The sequence below is a fragment of the Morone saxatilis genome, unplaced genomic scaffold (assembly GCF_004916995.1).
Source record: "Morone saxatilis isolate NCDOM2014 unplaced genomic scaffold, NCSU_SB_2.0 Contig12, whole genome shotgun sequence".
Classification (NCBI taxonomy): domain Eukaryota; kingdom Metazoa; phylum Chordata; class Actinopteri; family Moronidae; genus Morone; species Morone saxatilis.
Genome location: NW_023339674.1, coordinates 13,407,722 through 13,432,771, shown reverse-complemented (window position 1 = coordinate 13,432,771; position 25,050 = coordinate 13,407,722). Strand labels below are relative to the sequence as shown.

The following is a 25,050-nucleotide window of genomic DNA, read 5'->3' as shown; positions in this document are numbered from 1 at the left end:
CTTACAAAATGAACTGAAATAAAATATAAAGCACACATAAAATGTCTTCCGTTTAGTAAGTATTAGAAGGCACTGATGCATACAGTATGTTTATTGAGACGGATGTCTGTGAATGAATGTGTGTAATTTTAGGATGTAATACTTATTCTGAACTTCTGACTTGACTAAACTGAACTGAAAACAAAAATAAAAAACAAACTAATGAAAAATACAAGTGTCTCAATGTACTTTACAGAAAAATAACAATTACAGTTATAAAATGCAATCACAATTAATTAGATAATGGAGATAATCACTTATTGCTGACGGATGCAGCTGTCGAACTGTCTTTTAGCTTAATTTAGTTTAAATCCTGTTTTCCTTGTCTAGTTGAAGCTCTAAGAAAGCTAACCTTCAGGTCTTTGAGCTTCAATTATAAATAGCATCAGGGGGTGTTAATTCATTTATTTGTCTACCCATTCTTGTTCTCTTGCAGTACTGCTTCAGAGGCAAAGAGGTTCTGTCATGAACACGAGTGCCCGGCAAACTGGAACAATGCCAATGAAATGAACTGCTGTGTCTATCACGCCAACATCCACTCCTGTCCTCTCGGCCTCATGGTGGGTACCTAGCAGTGATACAACACGCAGTCCACCTTGTCGTCATCTTTTCCTCCTCATATAAAGAGAACAAAAGCAAGCAAATGTGATATTTAGGTCTTTATCTTTAATATTAAATTGACATTTATTTATTAGGAGTCCATTCTAATGCATGATGCATTGGTATTTATCATTTAGGATAATCTTATTACTCATGTTATTCATTGTGTTGCAATAAAGGTCCAGTGTGTAACATTTTGGAGGATCTATTTGCAGAAATGGAATATGATGATGAATATTTAACCACCATTTTTCTACAGTAGTCCAGAACGGACAAACCAAACACTGCCACTATTTTCAGGAGTTTCACAGCCACCATAGTTTCTCCTACATGCTTGGAAGGGAAGGCTGAGTTTAAATGGTTTGAATATGCAACTTGACTGCTAGATACCACTGACTCCACAAAGTACTCATTGTGCAGGCAGTGTTTTCCTATTATATATGATGTTTTTGGATTCATATTACCACTGCATTGTATGTTGCATTTTACTGCTGTAGATGTTTAAGGTTGAGATTATTTTAACTACTTTATACGGTTATTGTTTGTTAATGTATTTTATAAAATCATCTGTTTATACAGTTGCTGTCCTTTAAGAGCCACGTATCTCTAAAAAGCCAACATTTCATGAGCTTATAAATTATAAATCCAAATTGTTCTTAAGTAAGTATTCTGCTTTTTCCAGATTTTGTCTCGAAGCATCAAGATTATTTTCCGAAGTTGAATAAATTGAGATGTTATTACCCATCCACCTTGAGAAGAAAACATAATCTGAGACATATAATGATAGTTAGAATGAAAAGATATAGTAAAAAAAAAGTAAAATTTTACTTTAATAGGATTAACATTTTCCAGAGAATCAGAGACATGAACAACTTGTCAAAAAAGTTTTTTTTAAATAATAAAACCACTCCAAACTGTTGTTTTGTCTCCTTACAGAAACAAGGTGGAATCTGTGGCCCGTGGATTCCTGACGATGGTAAAATAGTGACTCACACTGTATCCAAAGCAGGCAAGATGTCCCAAAAATACTGGACTTCAAAGGTGAGACAACCCAAACAAAACTCTTGAAAAGGATGGATAATTTTTTACACGTGTTGAGGTTTGGAGAACATTTGTAAAACATTCTTAAAGTCCTGTTATGTTAACACAGTTCATTTTATGTATTATTATCAACACACATATCTCAGAATCATCCTCCACTGTCTACTGGGTAAAATTTAGTTTGTCAAATAGCAGATGTTCAACTTTAACTTTGTTGTCTGGAGGGAAAAACATAAAAGTCATAATCATAGTGACACATCCTTTGTAAATCATGCAGTTATGTTGCTATGTCACAATGATAGCAACATTAAACAAGGCAGCATGTTGTCAGCAGGAAATTACAAGAGTAAAGAAAGCCAGACTTTGGGTTGTGGCTTATCAACTGACTGTTAAGTAAAGTACAGAAAACTGAATAAAAAATGAATTAATATATAATACAATTTTATTGTTGTGGTTAAAATAAAAAAAAGGATTCTCTTATAAAATCCTTAAAAGAGCGATAAAGACAATCACATCTTTATACAACTGATACATACACCTACAGCTCTAATTTAGGTTTGTTTGGATTCCTTTTTAGTCATAATGAAGTAAAGTATGACAGTTATTGGAGGGATTTATATCTTTGAATATTGTTTTCAGCTATAATAACATAATTTTGTTGTTTAATTGTTTGACTTACAAATATACAACTCTTTTATAGTTCAAGTGCATTCTAATTCATATGATGCTGTTTTCTCGTACAGGTGGTGCTGATCCATGTGGGAGTCACCTCAGTCATCGCTCATATCAAAATAGGACAGATGCATGCAGCCCTGGAGTCCAAAGTGCTTGTTGTCAGCGCTCAAGGTCAGGCTGCTAACACTCACACAAAGTTTCCATTTGTTGATATGTTGAATCAGTTTGTGCTGAGTAATGCATCTGCTGCTCAGCTGTGATCCAGTAAAAGTTGTTTTATTAACCAGACAAAGACAAACAGCGTATCCTTGTTTACATCCCAAACCTGTACAGAAACAGAAGGGAAAAGGTCAAACTGTGTGTGACCTTGCAGTATAATAGCAATCATTTCAAAACAATCAGCTGAGTTACAATAATAAACTTTATTTTCTACTTGCTGATAAAGAACTAGATAGCAAACACAATTAACTGTCTGCAGGAGAGATATGTGCATATTTTTATTCAAATATTTGTATGTTAAAGGTCCAGTGTGCAACATTTAGGAGAATCTATTGGCAGAAATTGAATTTGTTTTCCAAACCGATGTTTCATTAATCACCTGAAAATAAGAATCTTTATGTTTTTGTTGCCTTAGAATAAGCTGTTTTAATCTACAGATGAGGTTCAACATGGCGACTCCATGTTGAACTGCCATGTTTGTACAGTAGCCCAGAACAGAAAAACCAAACACTGGCTCTAGACAGAGGCATTTGTGTTTTTCACACAGGGAGGGTGAAGCGAAGGAGTTACACCTGCTATATGCCACTAAATGGTACACGCTGATCCTTCAATGTATACGTAATTGTCCTTGAAACATCATGACCCTAAGTAATGTTTGCTACCTGTGTGACTTTAAGTACTGAATTTAAGTTCAGTTTTGTTTCCGTTTTCTACAGTTTGCTACTTAATAGTTCTACTCCACTACATTTATTTGATCAATTTAGTTACTTTGCAGATTCAGATTGATAAAAAAATGTAATCAACAAATAACTGCAGGATATAAAAATTATAAAGCTCAATCTTTAAAGTGTTGTACACATGAATGCATCAATAATTACAATCCAATCATATAATATACATTATTCTTAAATGAACCAGCCCGCATTATGACTATTTAGAATATTGACTGTAATACTGTAAATGTAAAATAGTGATTGTGTTTCAGTGTGTGGGGATGATGTCTGCGAGCTGGAGGAGAACTGTCTGAACTGTCCTGCTGACTGTGGCATCTGCCCGATGTCCATCACTATCAAGGTGGCCATCGGGCTCCCAGTTGCTCTGTTCAGCACCGGCTTCATCTTAACTATGGTGGTCAGTCTGTGCAATACACACACACACACACACACACACAGGGGATGTTCCATGTGCTGATGTTTATCTTAATTTTCTCTCTGCAGTGGCTCCAGTACCAGAAACAGAGGATGTTTTGGGATGAAAGCTGGATCATCAACTACAAGAGCATAATATTTGGTAAAATGTCTCACACCAGTAAAAGACACAGTTTACAGACATATTTCTGCAGAAAACATAACTTACTTGAAAGCTCTACACTTTTACTTTCTTTTAAGACTTCAGGAATGGATCACTTTAAAAACCTATTAGTCTCTAAAACCCGTGCCTTTCCATTCTTCTGCGGGTGTCAATGACACCTCGGGTCCTGTATCAAAGAATCTGCATTTGTTCAACTCATTCATTCATTATATTGGTTATATCTGTTGTTGCTCGGTGAACTGCACTCAAATTAAGTTTTAATAGTAAGAGCGGGTTAGGGTTGGGGTTAGGTGAAGTCTATTTTACCCTTTCTGTATCCTCCAATAAAATAATTTTGTTATGCATGGATCTGGAGTTTTGTGCAGTAAACTGACCCTGTGTCTGACATAAGTACTCTGGTGTCTGCAGGTAAAGCGTGCTACATGGGCCTCGGCAGCACCACCAGTCTGCAACATGTCAAGAGTAACTCCACCATCAGTCAATCTACTAATGTGACTGTTTGTACTGGGGTCAACACCTCCATCAAACAAGGCTTCATCCAGCCAGGCATCTAGTGAGAAATGTCTATATTATTTCTCATAAATCAGAAACATTCAGTTAACGGAAGTAAAATAATGTAATTTCTATTTCTTTTAGACACACTTTCTTACTATTTTACTCTTTTGCTGTGTGGATCAGTAAAATGCAGACAATACTATCTACTATATGGATCAGCATTACAAAGTTGTAGCTGCGTAAGTAAGATAAGACTTTATTGATCCCCAGAGGGGAAATTCACATTACAGCAGCAGCAGCAGCTGAGAGGCAGTGCTGTAGAACAGATTAAGTCTTTAAATTAAATAAATAAAAAAAGAAAATGAGAAAAAAAAATCAATTATTGGGATGACATTCAAAAGCTACACCTGCCATGATGTGTGGACTATATGGTATTTAAGTAAGTATATCTGGGTAGGTATTAATAAAAAGTACAATGTACGTAATAATGATATAAGTAATATCACAACTTGGCTTGACTTGTGTGACGAAAGAGGGAGACTACATATAGCCTGGAAATAATGCTCTATGTTTGATCAAGTAGAGGCAAATAATCAGTAAAACAGTGAATGTCAGCAGGTCAGTATATCTGCAATGTCTGTGTGAGGTGAGGACGTGAGGTGTGTGTCTGTGTGTGTGTGTGTGTGTGTGTGTGTGTGTGTTTGTATGAGAGAGAGTCTGAAACACAAAATTCAACCAATAACAAGTTCAAGTGGTAAGCCAGCAGAAGGAACTGAGAAAGGTCTGATTTTTAGCTGGGCTCAGGAGGATGAGTCTTAGCTCCACCCCTTACTTGTCCTTCAACAAGAAGGAACATAATAGGGCCAACCCTGAGGCCGTCACAGTAATAATACAATACTATTCATATATAATTGAAGTCAAAGACAATACTATGGTTTTGCATATAATACAATCATATAAAAGCACAATAATAACAATATAGTAGTAATACAGCATTGTCATATAGTGATATAATTAATATAATGCAATGCAAAGTAAAATAGTAACATAGATATTTTACTACTTTCTCCATTTTATTCAATAAATTCTGTATTTAGGTAATCAAGTTGACATGAATGTAACTGTGTTGCAGTGATGGGAGGATAGTGGCGGTGAAACACATCCAGAATAAACATTTCACCCTCTGTAAAACCATCAGGAAGGAGGTGAAAGAAGTTAGGTAAGGAAAATCCTGCAGAGGGAGAGGGAAATATATACTGCCATAATAAAGTCTTGTGCCCCAAATGAAAGAACACTTCCTGCAGCTTATGTCATTTTTTATATTGGCTACAGGCAACTGGACCACCCCAATCTATGCAAGTTCATCGGTGGTTCCATCGAGGTCCCCTATGTCACCATCATCACAGAGCACTGCCCCAAAGGAAGCCTGTCTGATGTTCTGCTGAATGATGACATCCCCATCAACTGGGGCTTCAGGTGACAAAAATTCCCATACAACTTAATATTTTACATTTTTACCATTTAGCTGATGTTTGGATCTTTTTTTTAATTTTTTTTTATTGAGAGTATTAATATTTTGGTGGTAACTTTTATTTGCCTATTTTAGCTTTTTGTGCAGTGACACTCTCACCTAGGAGCTAAAGATCACTGAGTGCTCCTGATTAGATGATGGATTTTTGTGGTGTGTGATGTCAACACGATATGATGAAATGCAAAATGTATTTTGCTGAATAAAATGTCAGCAGGAAATGTCAAATTGTGGTGTCAAACCTTCAGATGAGCAATAAGGACGAGCTGCTTTCCAGACTCAATATTTCCCACTGCCATTCAACAATCACACAAAGGAAAAAGCTATTATAGTAAAGACAAACGTACTGTATTTCCTCAGTAGACCATAATGCAATGCAAGCTACGAGACATTATATTTTTGTGCTGTGGGTGTGGCATGACCCATTGGTAGAACTCAATAATATCTAAGAGTGTTTCTTTCCCTGTGCAGACTGTCCTTTGCCACAGACATCAGCCGTGGGATGTCTTATCTTCATCAGCACAAGATGTTTCATGGGAGACTTCACTCCAGAAACTGTGTTATTGATGATCGCTGGGTGTGCAAAATCTCAGGTAATGATACATCATCCTCAGACACAATTTCAGTGTGCAGTCAAAGTTTTTGTCATTGTTATGTTCTGTTTTCAACAATTACACATATAAATATGATAAATAACTCAACATACACAGTTTAAACACACTAAGAAACGCTAAGAAAAAGAAACATCTCTTTATAGGACTCATTGCAGTCCTCAGCCACATCCTACACAAGTAGCAATGTTATTATCAAGGCAGAGAGAAAAACAACATCCTGTGTCGCAGTACTCTGTATTTTTCTGTGTTTGGCTTCAGATTATGGGCTCACAACCTACAGAAAGGAGGACTTTGAGGCCATCAGCAATGGCTTCAATTGTGGGGATGTAAATCGTATATATTGTGCCCCAGAGGTCCTGCTGGGAAGCAGCTCCAATATGACACCAACAGCAGATGTCTACAGGTGTGTTTGAGTGTCACAGTATAAGCAGTTAATTTTGGATTGCGATATTTGGACCACATGGAAATTTGATGCAGTTATATTACAGATGTGGAAACTGAGTTATGGTGGAAGGACTCACATCTTCATACATATAAAAACTGTTGCTGTTGAATCTTAGCAACTGCACTGGAAAATAATATCCTTTCTCTACTTTCCCCTCAGCTACTCCATGATTCTGGTTGAGATTGCTACTCGCTCTGACCTCATGTCAGTGAGTATGACAGCCCTCTCTGTAGATTACAACCTTCGGCCTACTTTTGATCTTAGCTTTGTAACCAGCAGTCTTCTCTAACAGGACCAGACTGAGGAAATGAGGATGGATCTCATGTGGCGCCCCCCTTTGCCTGAACTCAAAGCAGGGAAGGCAGATACTGACTGCCCCAGTGAAGGAGACTACTGGGAGGTCTGTCATATGTGCAAATGTTAGAAATGTTACTAGAACTGTGTAGGGAAAGATGCAAATGTAAGCTTTGTATTATATGTCATTGGCATATTACTGTATGAACATATTAGACAATGAGGTGTTGCTCTCTTCTCTGGAAAACATTGAGCAGCTCATTAAGAAGTGTTGGTCTCATAACGTCACCATGAGGCCCACGTTTGACCAGGTGAAGAAGATGCTCGACAAAATGAACCCACACAAAGTCAGCCCTGTGGACATGATGATGAACCTGGTAATAACTCTGAAATATGGGGAAATAGAATACAATAACATTGGTGTAAAAATTCACATTACGCATTAAATCTATCATTAAATATACCATCTATAATGCAACAGTATCTGGATCCAAACCTACATTTCCAAAATGGCTGTATATCAAAGACAAATGCTTGGGTTTGTTGGGTTTCTTTATCTGCAGATGGAGAAGTACAGCAAACATCTGGAGGCCATAGTTGCTGAGAGAACACAGGACCTTCTTCAAGAGAAACAGAAGACGGATCGGCTGTTATACAGTAAGTCAGGATAACAGTGTGGAGAGATATGAGAGAGTTGCATGGCTCTAGTGATTGACCCCAAGCAGAATCATGCTGTGCAAGGGTAAGGAATTTGTCTCGGTGACATTGCAGAGATAAGCTTATTATGAAAAGGGTGATAAAAAAACCCATAAAATATACAAATATACATTCATACAATAAGTGCATTCATTGCACAGTGCAGCACATAGAAAGTTGTTTAAGGCAGAGTTAGCACTGTTTAGTTAATGCCAGTATTCATATGAGTTACTTTGTGTAGTTTAAAGGATTAAAGGACACAATCATATGTGCTCACTGCCATCTAGTGGTGTAGCACCGTCATCGTTCCTCCCCGTCATCCCAGAAACTGAACATTTTACAGCATTTTAAGTCATGAAATTCCTGTGCAGGTATGTTACCAAAACCGGTGGCTGATGACCTTCGTCAAGGTCGAACAACAGAGGCTCAGAGCTTCTCCAAAGCCACCGTCTACTTCAGGTGTGTGTTGTGTAAAGCAAGCTCATTACCTGGAGTTATATTTTTTGATGGACATTTGTCCAGTTGTATATTCTCTAGAGTTAATACAACATTGCTAAATTTTGATTTATTTTTTTGGTAAACATTTCCCCCTGAATACATTGTTACATGCAATTCGGTTCTTTCTTTTTAAAAGATTGTTTGGTAATACACATGTTGAACTACGGACGACTGACACTGTATTGCTTCCTTTTGGACAGTGATATTGTCGGCTTTACTCAGCTGTCTGGTGCCAGCACTCCCCACCAGGTCGTGAACTTTCTCAACCAGCTCTACACCACCTTCGATGACATTATTGACAATTATGACGTTTACAAAGTGGAGACAATAGGCGATGCTTGTAAGTAAGGATGAGAAACTGGTTTTGAACTACCAACACAAAGTGATAAATAATTTTGTCAAAGCACCATTAAAATAAAATTTGTTTTTAAATCTACGCCGGTTTGAAAATAAGGATAAAAAAATTAGATGATAGGCAGATCCACAACTGAAATTAATAAATGAAGAGTCTGAGGGGTGGATGTGTGTTTTGACATTCATTTCACATTTTTGTTGTCTGTTTTCATGAAATAATGTCTAACCCCTTCAGACATGGTGGTCTCGGGGGTCCCTCAAGAAAATGGCATCAATCATGCTGGAGAGATAGCCAGCATGGCTCTTGATCTGGTCAGTGTCTGCCACACTTTCGAGATCCCTCACAAACCAAACACACAGCTGAAGATACGCGCCGGCATCCACTCAGGTAATGTGGACATCAGTTTACAATATATCAGTTTTTTTCCAACCTCATACTGAATACCATTTCCCAGATGAATTGTGCTTTAAGTTTCAAAAACGCATAATACATGAATCTCAATAGCAGGAAGATAAACTTTCGTGCATTATTTTCCCAGAAGTTAAAATAACAGATGGCTTTCAGTGCACAGAGAGCGCAGTACAGGTTTTACAATCGCCTGTGGTTGCAGAATGTGAAAGAGAGTAACCTTAAACAACCTGGATGCATATATGAGAAGCTAAATGTCAGTCAAATTAAATGTAAATGCAGCATAAATTGTAATAAGAGTTTTTACTTGTATTACTTTAAAACGGTTTGTCATTTTATGTGCAAGACCAAAATTATGAAGATATTACAAGCCATTCAATAAGGTTTTCCAAATCTGATCATGATAAAAATGATTATGCATAAAGCATTATTTTTGTGATAATTTTCCATTCTATGTCTTTCAACCCTGACCCATCCACCCTCGGCCAAACAGAACAATGTTAAGAGCATTATCACATGACTCATCATCATTAACTCTGTTTGGATTTAACACATTAATATTACAGTTTCAGTTCTCTGCACTCTGGCTTTCTTTTAGCAGGTTGTTCATGTTCACAATCATTGATTTAACTACTTCATATATACATATGTCTGTAGGTAAGATAACTCTAAAATGAGTGGGCTATGATCCCTTTAAGTAACCTTCATTCACTAACACGATTATGCAATGTCATACATTATACAATATTATCCACTAAAAGTGTTCACTGTGGTTTACTCTGCAAGGACCTGTTGTGGCTGGTGTGGTTGGCACCAAAATGCCTCGCTACTGCCTATTCGGGGACACTGTCAACACAGCGTCACGGATGGAATCAACAAGTGAAGGTAATGAAGGATTAGACACACTGCCTTACATCCAATTAATGTCTCGAAGTGGAACAGTTGGTTTCAAATATCAAGTTGATTTCACTTTAACTTCTACTGTGTTAATACTGTCCCGCACTGATTCAAGAGTTAGGCTGCAGTGTTGTTGTAACTGGTTTCAATGGCAGTTCAGAGTTAGCCTTTGGCCTGTCGCTGCTGCTATTGTGCCAAACAGGACTGTCTCTGTGTTTGCTCACCAGCACAACACAGTGGAGTTAACAACATGGAGGATGGAACAATGTGCTCACCAAGTACCTAATCCTCTGCATTAATCCACAGGGATAATGGAAGAGCACTGAGTGACTGTAGGCTCAGATTGTAGCCTCAGAAGTAAAAAACAAAATTTTAAACTTTATAGATAAATATAATTTTAAAGGCCCAGTGTGTAAAAAAAAAAGAGGGTATATTGGCAGAAATTCAATATATTATTCATAGGTATGTAGTGTATAATCACCTGAGTATAAGAATCATTCTGTTTATGTTACCTTAGAATGAGCCATTTGTGGGGGCTACAGAGGGGAGACCACCATGTTGAACCACCATGTTTCTACAGTAGCTTGAACTGGACAAACCAAACACTAACTCTAAATAGGGCCATTCTCGTTTCAGGGGGAATTGTAGTTTCTCTTTTTGACAGGGGACGGTGAAGCGAGGGGGTTTCAATCTGCAACTACACCGCTAGATGCCACTAAATCCTCCACACTGGACCTTTAAACTCTGAGATAAAACTTAACTTGAAAAGGAAAATCTAAGTCATCCAAATTCTCAGAATGAAGTTTGTGCACACGGTGCAGTACTTTCCATTCTGTGTGCCTCTTTGTAATTTTTTCCATAGCTCTGAAGATCCAGGTGAGTGGTGCCACCGCTGACCTGCTTCACACACTAGGAGGTTACGTTCTGACATGCAGAGGAACACTTAATGTGAAGGTAACTTTATATTCATATATAATATGTTTATATATATATAACCTGTGTTAAAGTATATTGCAGTGACAAAACCATAACCATCAATACAACAAATGTATACTGAGCTTCATGAGACTGTTACTACTACTACTAATTTGTACTGGAGGAAACATACTTCTCAACACAAAACACAGAGTGGAGGGTTTCCTTCAGTACATTCCTGGTCATGGTCATGGTGGTTGCTGTAGTGATTAGACCTTTTGTTGTGTTGGAAAGCAAATCTCACTGGGATGAGCAGATATACACTTAGTTGCCATGTTTATTACTAAGCTAAAACTAATACAGCTGTCCTGCAATAAATCTTACGCCCATGAAGTTTTTTATATAATTTTTTCCACCTTATTTATATCAATGACAGTAGTAGGCCGAATAACAGAAACATCTCTTTGTATAATGCAAATCAACAGCACCACAAACTACAGCCACCAAAATCACCATACATTTGAATAAGCACCTCAACAAATAACTTCCTGAAGTTTTATTACAAGACAGTTGTATGAGACTGTATTAGTTTTAGCTATAGGTGTACCTAATAAACTGGAACTGAATGTATATTTACTCAATATATACTCGATACATTTTGTAGCATGTAATGCTATTTCTACCTGTTTTAATATAGCCCATGTTGTGGATGTAATTTTTTTTAAAAAAGCAAAATAGACGCAGTGATAAGATAGTGGCTGTAGAAGAAGTCCAACCTTTGAAACTGACTGAAAAAGACAAACGGATTTATGAGGCTGAGATTTGAAAAGATGACAGGAAATTCAAAACTTCCCTCCAAGGGAAAGAGACTGGGTGTGTCTGGTATTTGTTCTCTCTTCCAGTATTTTATTATCCTGCTCTATTGGCTTCTATTCACATTGCAACCCAAGACCTCTTTTTGGGTGGTGCCAGTGTAATTATGGGGGAGGGGGTTACTTCTCAGTCCCAACGGACAGGGTCTACATTGCTGACACTTGTGATGTCTTGCTAAGAGAGGTGGCCTCAGCTGCTGCTCTCTGCCCCCCATCAAACCCTAATGGCTTTATTTAAAATTCAAACGACCACATGCCTTGCAATACGACTCTCTTCTCTCTCTCTCTCTCGTTCACTCTCTCATTTTCTTGACCTGACAGGGAAAAGGGGACATGACAACATGGTGGCTGGAGGCAAAGAGAGATGATCACACAGACCCACTGCTCAGAACAAATGAATCCAGAGCAGTCCCAGTGCCAGTTAGTGACTAGATCTGGGTACAGCCTAAAATGTGAAAATAACTGCATGAAAACTGGTCAGGCTTTGTGTTGTGCAATTGAATTGTGTCTAGTGAGCTACGCCGGGGTTAAATGTGCAGATAATAGGATGATCAAATAATTGATCATGAGTTTAAATATCGTACTGAATTGTAAATCCAGTAGAAGTGTTAAAAAGTATTTGTTGTTATGATGGTTCCATTGTTGTGACCAGAAGTAATGATGACAAGCAAAATCCCTCTGATGATAATTTGTAGAAATAACTAGAAATGCACAATATTACCAAAAAACTAACTAACTAAGAACATGTTCACAGATTATATAATAAATATATTTGTCTTTTGCACTTTTTGGGAAGAATGTAAGAAAAATATGCAGAGAAACATGCCAGAGTTGAGGAAATGTTGTTTTAATCACACATTATTACAATGTTTTGTTCATATACAGCTTTATTTGTATTCTTGCAACCTAAGGCACTTTTTTACTGGTAAATTAAAGGTAATGGAGATATTCACTGCCTGAAAATTAAGAGAACCATCTCTCACGATACGTAAATAAAAACATTTTCAAGTACTTATAGATAAACACCATCTGATTCCTTACATTTCAAACATTTTGACTTAGAACTGGCATTTGAACAGGTAAAGGCCACATAGCAGACAATATGTCATAGAAGGAAAGGCACAGGTTTAATCAATAAACATACATTTATTTTATTTTTTAAAACCATTTTGCAGTGATTGCTCATGGGTGTTGCTTCTTTGGAAATTAGAAAACAGAGCCATTATTAATGCTGTAAGTTTACACGTGCTTTTTCTTTTATAACAAGTCATAGTTTTTTTTTGTAAAGAAGTACTTTGGAGCCAAACTCTTCCATTTAAACTACTTGTTATTTCCAAACTATGTAGTTTGCCTTGAATTTTCCAATTTTGCATGCCTTGTTGATGCAGAATAGATTCACACACGGACACCTAGCCAACTGATCCACTCACTACTTTTGTAAAATACGAATGTACAGTTGTCTGTGGTAGTTTTTTTTTATGGTATTGCTGACTGTGTAGTGCAATGAGCTATTTTATTGTATTCTTATAGTCACCGATTGTATAAATGACATTAAAGTTAATTTAAAGTTATAATTGTGTTCATTCTTACGGTGCATCTATCTGGTTACAAATGAAGAATAGAGATACAGTCCATAACTTTCATGGCATCATGTCAGTGAAATGAAAATTTAAATAGGCCTAGCTGACCAAGTCCAGGGGTTGGTATTTCTAAATATAATGAACATAAAAATATTTTTATTTGACAAAAAGCACTGTTTAAAACATAAAGTAATAATACCACAAGTAAAAACACAAAAAGTGTTTAAACAATAACACTGGTAAAATTAAAAAAAAATTAATTGCCGTTAAAAACGCTTGAAGTGTCTCGACGGCCGAGAGCCAATCATATTGAGCCGTGCTTGGTTGCTAGACAACGAGTCGGCCAATTAGCGTGCTGTTTGGTCTGCGTGCAGTGGTGTGTACTGTCATTTGGACCGACATGGATTAAGGGGCTGCCGGGTCGTGAAGCGAGCAGCGATTGGGAAATACAACTGCAAACTGCAACATTTAACTAAGTACTGGAGACATTTTTCTACTCTTTTATTTATGAAGTAAACGTTTTAAACCCCTGCTTCCGTAACTAGGCAACTTGTTTGGCTAAGATAGCCGTTCGGCTTCAATGTCTGATTGTTTTCAGGTTGGAGGAGGAGGAGGAGGAGGAGGGGTTACGTTTGGTTAGTCTGCTGTGTAAAGAAGATAAATAACCTTTGATTTGTTTTATTTTCTTATGAATGAAACATGATTTGGACGGCGTCTTGAAATAGCTAGCTAGTTAACACCTTTATAACATTAATAACAGTGTTATCTGTATGTAGCTTACAGTACAGTGAAGGTAAAATAATGTGACACAACCAGCGTTTGTTTTACTTAACCTGTCAGAGGGTTATGTAGAAGTAATATAACTCTATTGATATTCTGTGCAGTCCCAGCAATGAGAGAGTTGCTGAGATGTTTAATAAGTACACTTACATGACATAAGTTACATTATTCTTCTTACTGCATTAAGGTAACTTCAAATGGACTGCAGAGACATTGTGACATTTTACAAACCTAGGATATTTAAATACATGTTTACTAGATACACCTACATAAAAATAATACAATCTAATACAACGAGTCTGCAATAAATCCTACAGAAAGATTTGTAATGTTCAGTTTTTTGTTTAGGTTTTGTTTTGTTTTCAGCTTTGTTTAAAAAAGAGAGGTGTGGGTTCAACTCTATGGTGCTTTTGAACTGTGTTGCATTAATGTTGTACTGAGGGCTGTTTCTATTTTTTTTTCCCCCAACTCACAAACAAGGGGTGACAAAATAGATTACTAAAAACTGAACATTTTACTTACTTACTTTGTTTAAGGTCGGGTTTATTATGTGGCTGCCACCCCTCACAGTTTAAAATCAGCTTTAATATATATAATAAATATATTATTATCATACATCCGAGGGACCACAACCCTTAAAATCTGCTTGGTAAATCCTTACGTAGAAATATAGTCCCTTTGGAGACTTTACGCTGTAAGTTTGACTGAAGAGTTAAAGGTTAACACTTGTTGAGTAGTCAGTCTAAGCAGGGTCTAGCCTTATTAAGCTTAGTGGCTGTAGGCTTGCCATCTGTCTCGCCAGGCTGATTAAGTGTCACTGAAACCAAAGGGTAGCTCCCCTGAGTTGATGTCTAACCACAGCCTTTTTTCATGACTAAAAATCTATGAAAAATTAAATTCCCAAAGTGTTTGTGAATTTTTAAAAGCAGCTTCTACTCACGTCCCAGTTGTTATCCCAGGATGACGTATTGTACGTGAAACTTAAAAGGTCTCAGTGATATCCGTGTACAGTATGTTGGCATTACTCCTATAGGAGGAAAAATGTTTTCATGGTTTTTGTTCCTGATTGTGTGGTTCTGCAGATAAATCACCACGCTGTCTGTCTGGGATTAGTCCGATCAGCTGTTGATAAGAGCATTGAGATAAGATGCAGGCCTGGTCCCAAACCGGCAACCTGTTAAATACGCCTGCGTTGACCAGAACAACAGCTACAACAAGATCAGCACAGCAATCGTTGAGACTGTTTAAATAAACACACATTTTAACGTAGGATTGTAATGTACAATGGCTACCAGTACACTATGTGATCACTTCTGATTGCCTGTGACGGACGAACTAATTAGCCTGTGTGAACCTGCTGCCCTCAACTTATTTAGGTTGCGGCGTGTTTCCAGCCCTCACCGCTACATGTTGACTTCCATCGCTGTGTAATCCAGACTGTGTTGAATGGGCACTTCTAATCCGACCTTCCTATTTCAGGAGCAGAGTGCGTAGGTGGATCTTGTGGCGAGCTTTGTGCGTCTTGTGCACATGTAGTTGATGATCTAGACACGTAGCCTGAAGGCTGCACTGCAACAATGCCAGAATCCTCCCTGGGTGAGTTCAGATTTTGACATCTTTGAAGACAAATACGCACTGTGAATGAGACACGTTGAGCAGTTGTCTGTTATTTCATTATCACCCTTACACATGTAAGAAACTGTACAATATTTGTAACATGATTTTGACTTTAAGTTACTGAAGTACAGTGCTGCTGTGTTCTGGCCTCAGCAGTTGTGTGTAGGTTACTATATCATTTTGTGCTCTGTATCAAACAGAGTAAGTTAGGAACAGGTTAAACTAACAAAGACAGCAGATGGGCGCTATTATTGGATTCTGTGCCAAAAGTGACCTCACTTCCTTGTGTCTTCCCTTTCGTATCAAGCATTATCCTGTATATATGTATATATATATATATATATCTGACAGGCATTTTTCTCCCCTGAAGTCAAGGACATTTGCAGCAGTTCTGTTGAATGTAGAACATCCCCCTTGAGGCAATTTAGCCAATCACCGCTGCCACTGCACAGAAAGCCCTACATGCTCAGTACCTTCTGCACAGAGAACAACGTGCAAGAATGTTTATCGCACATCAGTCAGGTTAGTAACCTCTGTCTTTGATGTATTATTAGCACCGTTTTTTATATGTAAATACCCGTGCCCAGTGGTCTAAGACATGTACAATATGACTACGATGTCCTGGGTTGAGTCTGGCTGGTCCTCCCTATCCTCTGCTGTATGTCATGTTCTTCCTTTATTTTCCCTTTTTACAGGAGGTGTCATCTCTTGGCCTCCCACCAGTTTGGACAGAGTCGGGCAGCTCAGAGATGAACGTCGTGGCTGTGCTGAATTGCATGTATGACCTGATTCAGCTGCACCACAGGGGCCTCCGAACCCTGGAAAACATGGAAGTGGAGCAACTTAAGTCCAGCAGCAATGTGGACTTCCTGCAGCTCACCAGCACCAGACTAAAAGTACAGTAACATTTAAATCAAGTGATTCCTCCATATTAGTATTGTATTCAGATGAAAATATAGATAACTAGTCAAATGTGAAAGCAAATCTAACCACCTCAGGAGTTGCTTGTCAATACTGAAAATATTAACTGCCATATTAAATGCTCATGTCCATGTCAATGTTATTTTGTTATCATAGGAGCAGCTTGAGCAGTCCAAAAGAGAAAACATGGGACTCCTTGAGAGAGAACGACAGCTACAGCTTAAAGTGAAGAGTTTGCAAAACTGCCTGAAAAATGAGAAAGAAGAGGTACTTTCTTTATAATTACTGCCCTTGACCAAGCTGAGTGAATTCACAGACAGTTCTATTTTGTCTCAGGTGGATAATCATAACCCTTTAAAAAAAAAAAGTTTTAACTTGTTTTATTTCCCCCTGCTAGGTGCAAAAACTTCAGAACATAATTTCAAGTCGGGCCAGCCAGTACAATCATGAGATGAAAAGGAAAGAAAGAGAATTTAACAAACTGAAAGAGCGCTTGAATCAACTTCTGGTTGACAAAAAGGAAAAGAAACAAGGTTAAATTCAGCCCCATCGTTTGCCTTAATGTCTAACATTTAAAATTAAATCGTACATTTTTAGACCCTTCAATTTCTCATTTTCTTCATTTGTCTTTCTTGCTTTCAGCCATTGATGTATTAAACAGCATTGGAAGAGCAGATGGAAAGAGAAGTCTTTGGAAAACTGAAAAGACAGAGGCAAAGTAAGTTCACTTCTTGTGTTTCTTTTTGTCTACCTTGTCTCTGAAGACTTATTTGTGTAATAAAAAAATGCAGGAACACAGGAAAAAGAAATAAACGGCATTATCTGAGAAAGTTCTACTCATCCTACTTTTGTGCCAGCTCTCAAACAAGTTGCACATCAGCTCCTTTGCCAGTTATCTAGGTGACAGATTTATTTTAAGAACATAGGTTTCAAACATAGGCGGCACTGCTGAGTCCAGTATGTTACTGTGGTTTTAATGAATGTACACAAGATGAACATGTATATGATAAAAATATATGATTGTCTCTCTCATCCCAAGGCATGAGGGGGAGATGTACAAGACTCTACTGAGCGACTATGACACCCGACAAAGGGAGTTGCTGCTGGAAAATGCAGAGTTGAAAAAAGTGTTGCAGCAGATGAAAAAGGACATGGTGTCCATTCTGAGTTCAAGGAAGCCACCGCTGAAAGGAGACAAACATCAAGATGATGGCGTACAGGTAGGACAAGTTTTCTCTGCTTTAACATTCAGCAATAGAAAGAGAGATACTTCTTTTTAACTGCAGAGTAGTTGTTTCCAAGTCACTGCTCTCACCTGTTACCAAAACCCCCTTTTCCCTTTTTGTTCCCAGTATTTAAGTTGTGGAAAGATACCTAAAAACATCGATTGCAAAGTGGCTCATTAAGCAGAGAAACACAATAACCACGGCTGAAATGTATCACAGCTTGACTGACAGCTGATAATAATACTTATGCCTGTTATTTAGTCTTTCAGTCATGTTAACCAGATGTTCTACCAATAGATTGAAAAACATTTCCATTGTCATTGGCAGGCTGACTCAGAGGAGGAAGAGGGAGTGTTTGATTCCAGTAAGGAAAGCGTAGAGCTGTATTGTGTTCATGCCCGGGAGAAGCTCACCAACAGTATTCGCCTCCAGTGGAGAAGACTCAAGAGCCACGTTGAGAGACTGGACAGCCAAGGTAGTCATCATGCAGCCTACTGTCAATGTTTGACCTTGATACACAAAGGAATATAACTTTGTTTCATGTAAGGAAGTCTCAAAAGAGAAATATTATCCCTTGTGTTTGTACTATTAAAGTGTCAAAAGAGATTAAAGTCATAAAACAAGAAACAATAAAAAGTATAACAGTCAGAGTAACCAAAGGATGCTTACTTTATATACTGATGCCACTGGTCTGGCCACTGGTAATGTGCTTTCTGTTATTTGGTCAGTTCTCTCAGTTCGCTAAAACTCAAGAAAAATCTGAACAACATCTAATAAACACACAGACGGAAGAATTGTCCAATGGCATTCAAGACTGGATCCTTACTTCCTGTTAAAATCAATACATAGAAGATTGATGTAATTGTTAAATTAGATTTTCTGTTTTTTTTCAGCATCCTTGGCTCAGATGGGCGAGAGTAAAAACACTGATGCTGTTTCCAGAGAGACTCATGAGGAGGAGATGGACAGATTGAAGCTGGAGATCCAGCAGTGCAAAGACTTCATTCAAACACAACAGCAGCTCCTGCAGGTAAGACTGAATTTACCTTGAAATCTTAGCCATAAAGCTCCCTGGAGAGTTCATGTTCATTAGTAGCCAGTGGCAAGGGTTTTACATTGTAAATGAGTTGAATTCTATCATCTCATTTCTCTCATACTTGATCATTTTAGCTTTAACACATTGTTTACTGAGCATTTAAATTGAAACCTTGTTTGCAGGTTGGAGGAAAGATACTGTATTTTATTTGCTTGCAGTACTTAACACTTCTTTCACTCTAGCTGAACAAAGCATTCCTGTTTTTTTTTTTTTTTCTTGTAGCAGCAGCTGAGCTCTCAGTGTGATGAGGAGACAGTATCCCTGCTGAGTGACTGCTACATGCTGCAGGAGAAAGAGCGCCTCAGAGAGGAGTGGAAGACCCTAGAGGAACAGAGAAAGATCTTTGAAAGGGAGAGGAAGAACTTCACTGAGGCAGCTATAAGACTTAGCCATGAGGTGATTTACTGTATTTTTTCAAATTTTGCTCTGTGAGCCAAGATGACTTGTTTATATCTGTGTGCTCATTTAAAGTTTAAAAAGTTTGTTTTTGAGATGACATCTGGTTTACTTGCAGAGGAAGGCCTTCGAGGAGGATCGAGCAACATGGCTCAAACACCAGTTTTTAAACTTGAGTCCATTTGCTGACTCAAAGAAACCCCCGATGTCAAAGTCTAAAAGTGCCTTTTTGATATGTGAGTGTGTACTGCTTCACAATGTGCTGGCCCAGTTCACCCTTGTCTTGATATTAGAATCTTCCAAAATTATTTGTTGAATAATAATCATACTCATTAAACCGAATGGTAATGAAACTCACAGGTAATCAATAGTCTGAACAATGTGCTGATCATTCTTTTATGTGATGGAATTTAATTTAACTGAACTTTTACTTTTTTACTTATTTGAACTACAATATGGAGTTTATATTACAATTAGTTTGTTGTTTTTATTTTTATTAATCAATAAGTCCCTTTCCTGACACGGATCAAAACAGTTTTATCTTATCTTTGCAGCTGAAACGAAGGTGAGTGCAGGGTCGGCTCCAGAAAAGCTCACCAGATGCCCATCTAACATAACCTCCTCCACACCCAGATGTGTCCCACTCACATCACCATCAACAGCCGACCTGCATCGCACACTTTGCCTTATCCAAGAAAACAGGTAAAGTCTGTATTCGCACAGTGATTTGTGAAATAATACAAATTACATGATGACATGATGCACATGTAAGTAAATGCTCCTATTGTGTATCCCTGACCGACTCTTTGTCAAATTTGATTTACAGCTCAACCAAACCAAAGAGAAAGGCTGAACATGTTGAACAATCAAGCTTCTTTTTTAATGGAAATGTTCCTGTTCAGCACAAACAGTGGAACGACAGCGATGACCACAGCAGCTACACACTCACAAAGGAAAAGAACAGTTCTATATGAAACCAAACACTTTCATCATTTGAATCAGAATTATTGTTAATGTCCATTAATTATGGATTATTTGTGGTATTTCAGAAATACACCTGAATTGTAAATGCCAAACACATGCAGATAGACTGTAAAATAATTAAATAGCTGTTAACAGTTGAAGCCAAACTGGTTAGCTGCTGGTGTTCTGTCCTCTGTGTGACTGAGAGAAAATCTGTAATCTGTTTTTTTTTTTAAATATCTTAATGTATTTATTTATTTATGTGCTTCTGTAAATCTTGTTTGGGCAGTCAGACCTTATGTCTAGGATCTTAGTCCAAGGCTAGTATTTTTTGGCAACGTAAGCGTGCCACAAAAGATCCCATATCCCGGTAATGAGATGTTGGCTGGCCCTTGTTAATGGTCGCTGTGGTACTCAAATTGTGCTGTTTATATCACAGCTTTTCAGCTTGTTATCATGTTAAATATGTTAACAATGTTTAAATATAGATTTAATGCTGCTGTTTCACTATATGCAAAAAGAAACTAGGTATGTATGTTTCTATAGCTTAACACAAATGTGGTTAACAACATTGTTTTCTAATAACTGTTCACATGAGTAGCAGGTAATATATGATGTTGTAGTTAAATAGGAACAAAGGCTGTAAAATTGAACAAATTACATAATGTGTAGTGGAACTCTGCACTAAGGTTAGACCACTCTGATGTCAATATGAATGTAAATTCCTTCCTTCACCATTTTTTTAATGTGTTTATTCTAGTGGCTTTATATTGAGAGAATTCGTACCACATGAACGTGACATGATGTATTGTAGACAATCTTTTATTCTTGAAACATTCATTATACATTCTTGAAACACAAGTTTCTTGTCATTTGACCCCTTATTGACCTCTATTGGAAACAATTTCACTGTAGTGAAGTCGCCATAATTGAAACAACTTTAAGAAACTTTGTTTTGAGATACAATTTATTTAAAATGAAATAAAAACATACACATGATGTAAGTGATACGTTTTTAATTAAGCACACTGAGCAGTGCAGCTGCAGGCAAGGTGGGCTTCTGCTGTTTCCCTCAGATTCACGCTGTTGTTGTAGATGCTGCTCAGACTCTCGGGATGTTTCAAGTCAGAATCTACACAAGTGAAAGGAGAAAAATGAAAAATGAAGGACTGTGTAATTTTTGCCCACATTTTCATATTTTGTGACTTGAACAAGCTGTGATTTCGTGCACACTCACCCGCAGGCAGGCAGTGGAAGCCAACAGTGACGGCTGTGGTATTCACAGGGAAGCAGCCGGGCAGACAGCGCAGCACAGGCTCAACAGAGTAGCATCTAGATTCCTGGCCATGGATGTTTACCTGCTTCTCCAGCTGTACAGATTCAAGCTTCATGCGGCACTCTGTAGGAGAAAGGTGTTGGTAGGCGAGTCTCTGATGCATTCAGTGCATCATTAGGTTTTTTTTAAATACTTGCATTAACCATATGCAGTGATATAACAATTGTGTTAGAAAAGGGTGGAAACATTTATCTGAAAAAGGATGTTGCTGTAAAAGTATAAACACAATGAATTTTGCGTCTCACCAGTGGTGTCCCTGCAGCTCTCAGCTGGCAGAACCCAGGAATGAGCATAACTGACTGCATTCTTGGTCAAGTGTCCGTTGGGTGTGCGGTACTCCTGTCTGACTTCCCCATCAGCCTTTCCACAGAGTCCACAGGTCTGTCCCTTCATCCAGTCCACAACTTTAACCTGCAAGGCAAGATCAAACAAGACATTACAGACGATCAATATACAGTATCTGTTGAAATAGCTCTTGAAGGTTGTCATTTCAATTTAATATATAATCTTAAATTGTCCATAATTAATGTTATAGTTACCTTCCATGAGTTACTGTCAAAGTAGACTTCATGAAGACCCAGGCTGGGAGCGAACACAGAGATACCCTCACCATTTGGCCTGATCTGGATTTTAGCTGTTAGAACAAAACAGGATCATAGTAATTTATTTCAAGCCAGTTTAGATACATTACATGAAAATACTTTCATAAGGTTTGGGTATTGGAACCATAATGTGTAGTTTGCAGTGGTAAATTAAATGTTATTACTTAAGTGTAAAATTTTGATGGTGGGATGAATGTGTATAGAAACCTGTGGGATGCTGGTATGGCAGGTTGTTGATGGGTATTTCCATTCCATTGACCTTCACAATCACGTCAGTGTTCTTCGGGTACAGGTCAATATCACTACAAGTCCATAAATTAAAATGTTATTTAGTTTTGTCCGCTTGTGGATGAAAACCACAGCTTCTTTCTTGTTTTTAATAGACACTCACATGTCAGCAATTTTTACATTGATATGGTTCTGTTTGATGTTATCCTTCTTCAGCAGAACCATGAATTTCAGCTCATCTGTGCAATCCTGTGCCAGAACTTGGTAGCAAGACAACGGCATTTCGTACTTGTATCTCCTGTTGTTGAACGTGGTCAGTGTTTCCTTGCTGAAGCTACATTCGGCTGTGAAGACAAAAACAAAAGTTTTATTCTCTGGAAGATAACTGCCAACATTTATGTTAAACAGTATGGTCCACATACGATATATTACCTGCAGCAGCCTTGGCAAACAAGTAGTGGACTTTATCAGCAAGGCCATCGAATGGTGTGAGACCTTTGATTTCAGCAAGTGGCAGAGTGATGGGAAGACGCAGAGCCAGCTTATAGACAGTACGCTGTAGACAGAATAATTCACATAAATTAAAGAAAAACAGTAAAAAATAAACATGGCTTCATATTTTGGGAGAACTACTTAATTATTCATACTGTTGGTGTTTTCCAAATTAAGTCAAGGGTCCTGTCAGATGTGGCAACCACTGTAAGTGAGAGCTGATTGGCGATGTTTTGATCCTTTTCTTGAATCAAGCCAGCAAGCATGGAAGCAGGAATGTAGTCATACACCCTGTAAAATAATTTCAAGATATGAGACATTTTATATTGTCTATATTGCATGCGAGCAGGCTAAGGATGCCAAATTAAGTTTCATACCTCTGTGCATAGTGTTTAAGTGCGGAAGGTAGTTCAGTCCAGGCCACTCTGATGCGAGCTGCAGGGCTTGGACCAACAAGACCAGTCTCGGCTGTGATTATGGTGTTGTACTGCTTGCATTCTGCTCCCCAGCCAATTTTAGCCTATTGAGAGACAGTAGATGTGACAAGATGGCAGCTGATTTTAACAGTATCCTTTTTATATTATATCCTAAGATCTATGGCATAAGCAAGACAGTGTCTTACTGTGACTTTGTGCTTGCTAAGCAGAGCTCCATCAGCACAAAGCTTCCAGTTGTTATTAGCAGCCAAGGCAGCCAGAATAATCTGAAGTCTGGTGGTAGGTCTGTCCAAGTAGACTGCCAGTTGGTATCCCAACACATTCTTGTCAGCTCTCATAGCACGGACGATGATTGCAAAGGTAGGAGCTACTTCGTTGCCAAGAAATTTGTTCTGTGGGAACAGAATCATGGTTAATGCATCTGAGTACACCAACAAACCCATAAATTAAAAGATTTTAAGGGTTTTTAAATTTTTTTAACATGACCGAGATTCACCTGTCTCTGGATGGCTTCAAAGCTTGAGGCACTGCTTCTGCTCCTGGAAAGTGCTGCTGAGGTTACTTGGAAGGAGAGAACCTACAACAATAATGTATGGCCACCATGAAAAAGCTGCAACACAAGTTAACATGTTCAAACTGTACAATACATTTTCATTATGTGAAGCACCACCTAAACGTACCTCCTTCTTGTGGTTCTTCTGGAACTTGTGGCGATAAATCACTTGCTATTTAGAAGAAATATTTAGTCAGAGTCCACGCTTACTGTGATATGTAGACACATAAACATTCTTCCATGCAAAGTCACAAAAATGGAGCGAAGCCTGCGAGGCTAGGTTAGGGGCAGGTTCAACTTGAGCTGCGCTGACTACACACAACATGCCTTATTCCAACTCACTTACCAAGCGCTCCCTTCCTAATCTGGTGGTCTATAAACTGCACAATTTTCCCAGTTCTCCCTCTTGCTCTGTAATGTCGCTCTCTTGCCCTGCATCCGTTATTGCTGTCTGCTGCTCCTGTAAAGCTCTTGCTGCTTGCAATAAGCCCCACCACCCCAGCATCCACCTGTAGGCTCCGACTGGGGGTTAAGGTATTTGCGCATCACTCCCCAATATCTCTATGTAAACATATCTGCGGGGAGTGATGAGGTCGGAGCCTAGACGCCAAAATCTAAATTATGCTTAATAAACATTCCAAACGTGAGTTGGCTGACTGAACTGTCGAAACTTTTACTATATCCTTACAGAAGTACATAAGACAGATTTAAAGAAACCTTGGGACTTGAAGATAGTTGATTGTTGAGACTCATTCCCAGCGTCTGTATATGACACCCTGGGAATGATCAACAATCAACTATCTTTCTTGGCTCTGATTGGTTGTTTTCATTCAGGCCCGGTGGATTCTTGTAAATGCAATCAGAAGCACTAGGAGGAACCAGAGGAACAAAAAATTGTTTCACAGATTATCTGTTTCATGT

The 25,050-nt window shown here is 38.1% G+C and overlaps 3 protein-coding genes across 3 annotated transcripts in view; 2 read left to right on the top strand and 1 right to left on the bottom strand.

The window, feature by feature from the left end:
* Positions 1–12,339, top strand: part of LOC118322053 (atrial natriuretic peptide receptor 2-like) — a 23,607-nt gene extending 11,268 nt beyond the window's left edge. Inside the window, 20 exon segments of the mRNA XM_035653635.1 lie at positions 476–599; positions 1,576–1,680; positions 2,424–2,526; positions 3,560–3,705; positions 3,792–3,882; positions 4,294–4,438; positions 5,513–5,599; positions 5,713–5,856; positions 6,380–6,501; positions 6,781–6,925; positions 7,127–7,175; positions 7,266–7,367; positions 7,519–7,638; positions 7,825–7,918; positions 8,329–8,416; positions 8,656–8,795; positions 9,045–9,197; positions 10,005–10,103; positions 10,978–11,069; positions 12,224–12,339. Of these exon segments, the coding sequence (XP_035509528.1) occupies positions 476–599; positions 1,576–1,680; positions 2,424–2,526; positions 3,560–3,705; positions 3,792–3,882; positions 4,294–4,438; positions 5,513–5,599; positions 5,713–5,856; positions 6,380–6,501; positions 6,781–6,925; positions 7,127–7,175; positions 7,266–7,367; positions 7,519–7,638; positions 7,825–7,918; positions 8,329–8,416; positions 8,656–8,795; positions 9,045–9,197; positions 10,005–10,103; positions 10,978–11,069; positions 12,224–12,334 (2,260 nt within the window). The 3' untranslated portion in view covers positions 12,335–12,339.
* A 1,542-nt stretch (positions 12,340–13,881) lies between these two features.
* Positions 13,882–21,478, top strand: LOC118321532 (afadin- and alpha-actinin-binding protein-like). The gene is made up of 14 exons (XM_035652887.1): positions 13,882–13,958; positions 15,742–15,858; positions 16,250–16,401; positions 16,575–16,775; positions 16,957–17,067; positions 17,198–17,333; positions 17,443–17,518; positions 17,840–18,020; positions 18,354–18,501; positions 18,920–19,056; positions 19,345–19,518; positions 19,637–19,754; positions 20,073–20,220; positions 20,345–21,478. Exons 2-14 carry the CDS (start codon positions 15,840–15,842, stop codon positions 20,490–20,492), a joined length of 1,749 nt encoding a protein of 582 aa, XP_035508780.1. The 5' UTR covers positions 13,882–13,958; positions 15,742–15,839; the 3' UTR covers positions 20,493–21,478.
* The window catches only part of LOC118321529 (vitellogenin-like), a gene marked incomplete at its 5' end in the record, with an annotated part of 13,437 nt that continues 9,674 nt past the window's right edge, over positions 21,288–25,050 (bottom strand). The window contains 11 exon segments of the mRNA XM_035652885.1: positions 21,288–21,613; positions 21,719–21,880; positions 22,063–22,228; positions 22,357–22,451; positions 22,627–22,721; positions 22,811–22,991; positions 23,080–23,203; positions 23,295–23,430; positions 23,517–23,659; positions 23,762–23,968; positions 24,073–24,153. Of these exon segments, the coding sequence (XP_035508778.1) occupies positions 21,501–21,613; positions 21,719–21,880; positions 22,063–22,228; positions 22,357–22,451; positions 22,627–22,721; positions 22,811–22,991; positions 23,080–23,203; positions 23,295–23,430; positions 23,517–23,659; positions 23,762–23,968; positions 24,073–24,153 (1,503 nt within the window).

Excerpts from the sequence above, each read along its gene's own strand:
- LOC118321532 (XM_035652887.1), top strand. Across the intron at positions 19,755-20,072 it reads TAAAAGTGCCTTTTTGATAT|CTGAAACGAAGGTGAGTGCA; the intron begins GTGAGTGTGTAC and ends TTATCTTTGCAG. Across the intron at positions 20,221-20,344 it reads TGCCTTATCCAAGAAAACAG|CTCAACCAAACCAAAGAGAA; the intron begins GTAAAGTCTGTA and ends TTTGATTTACAG.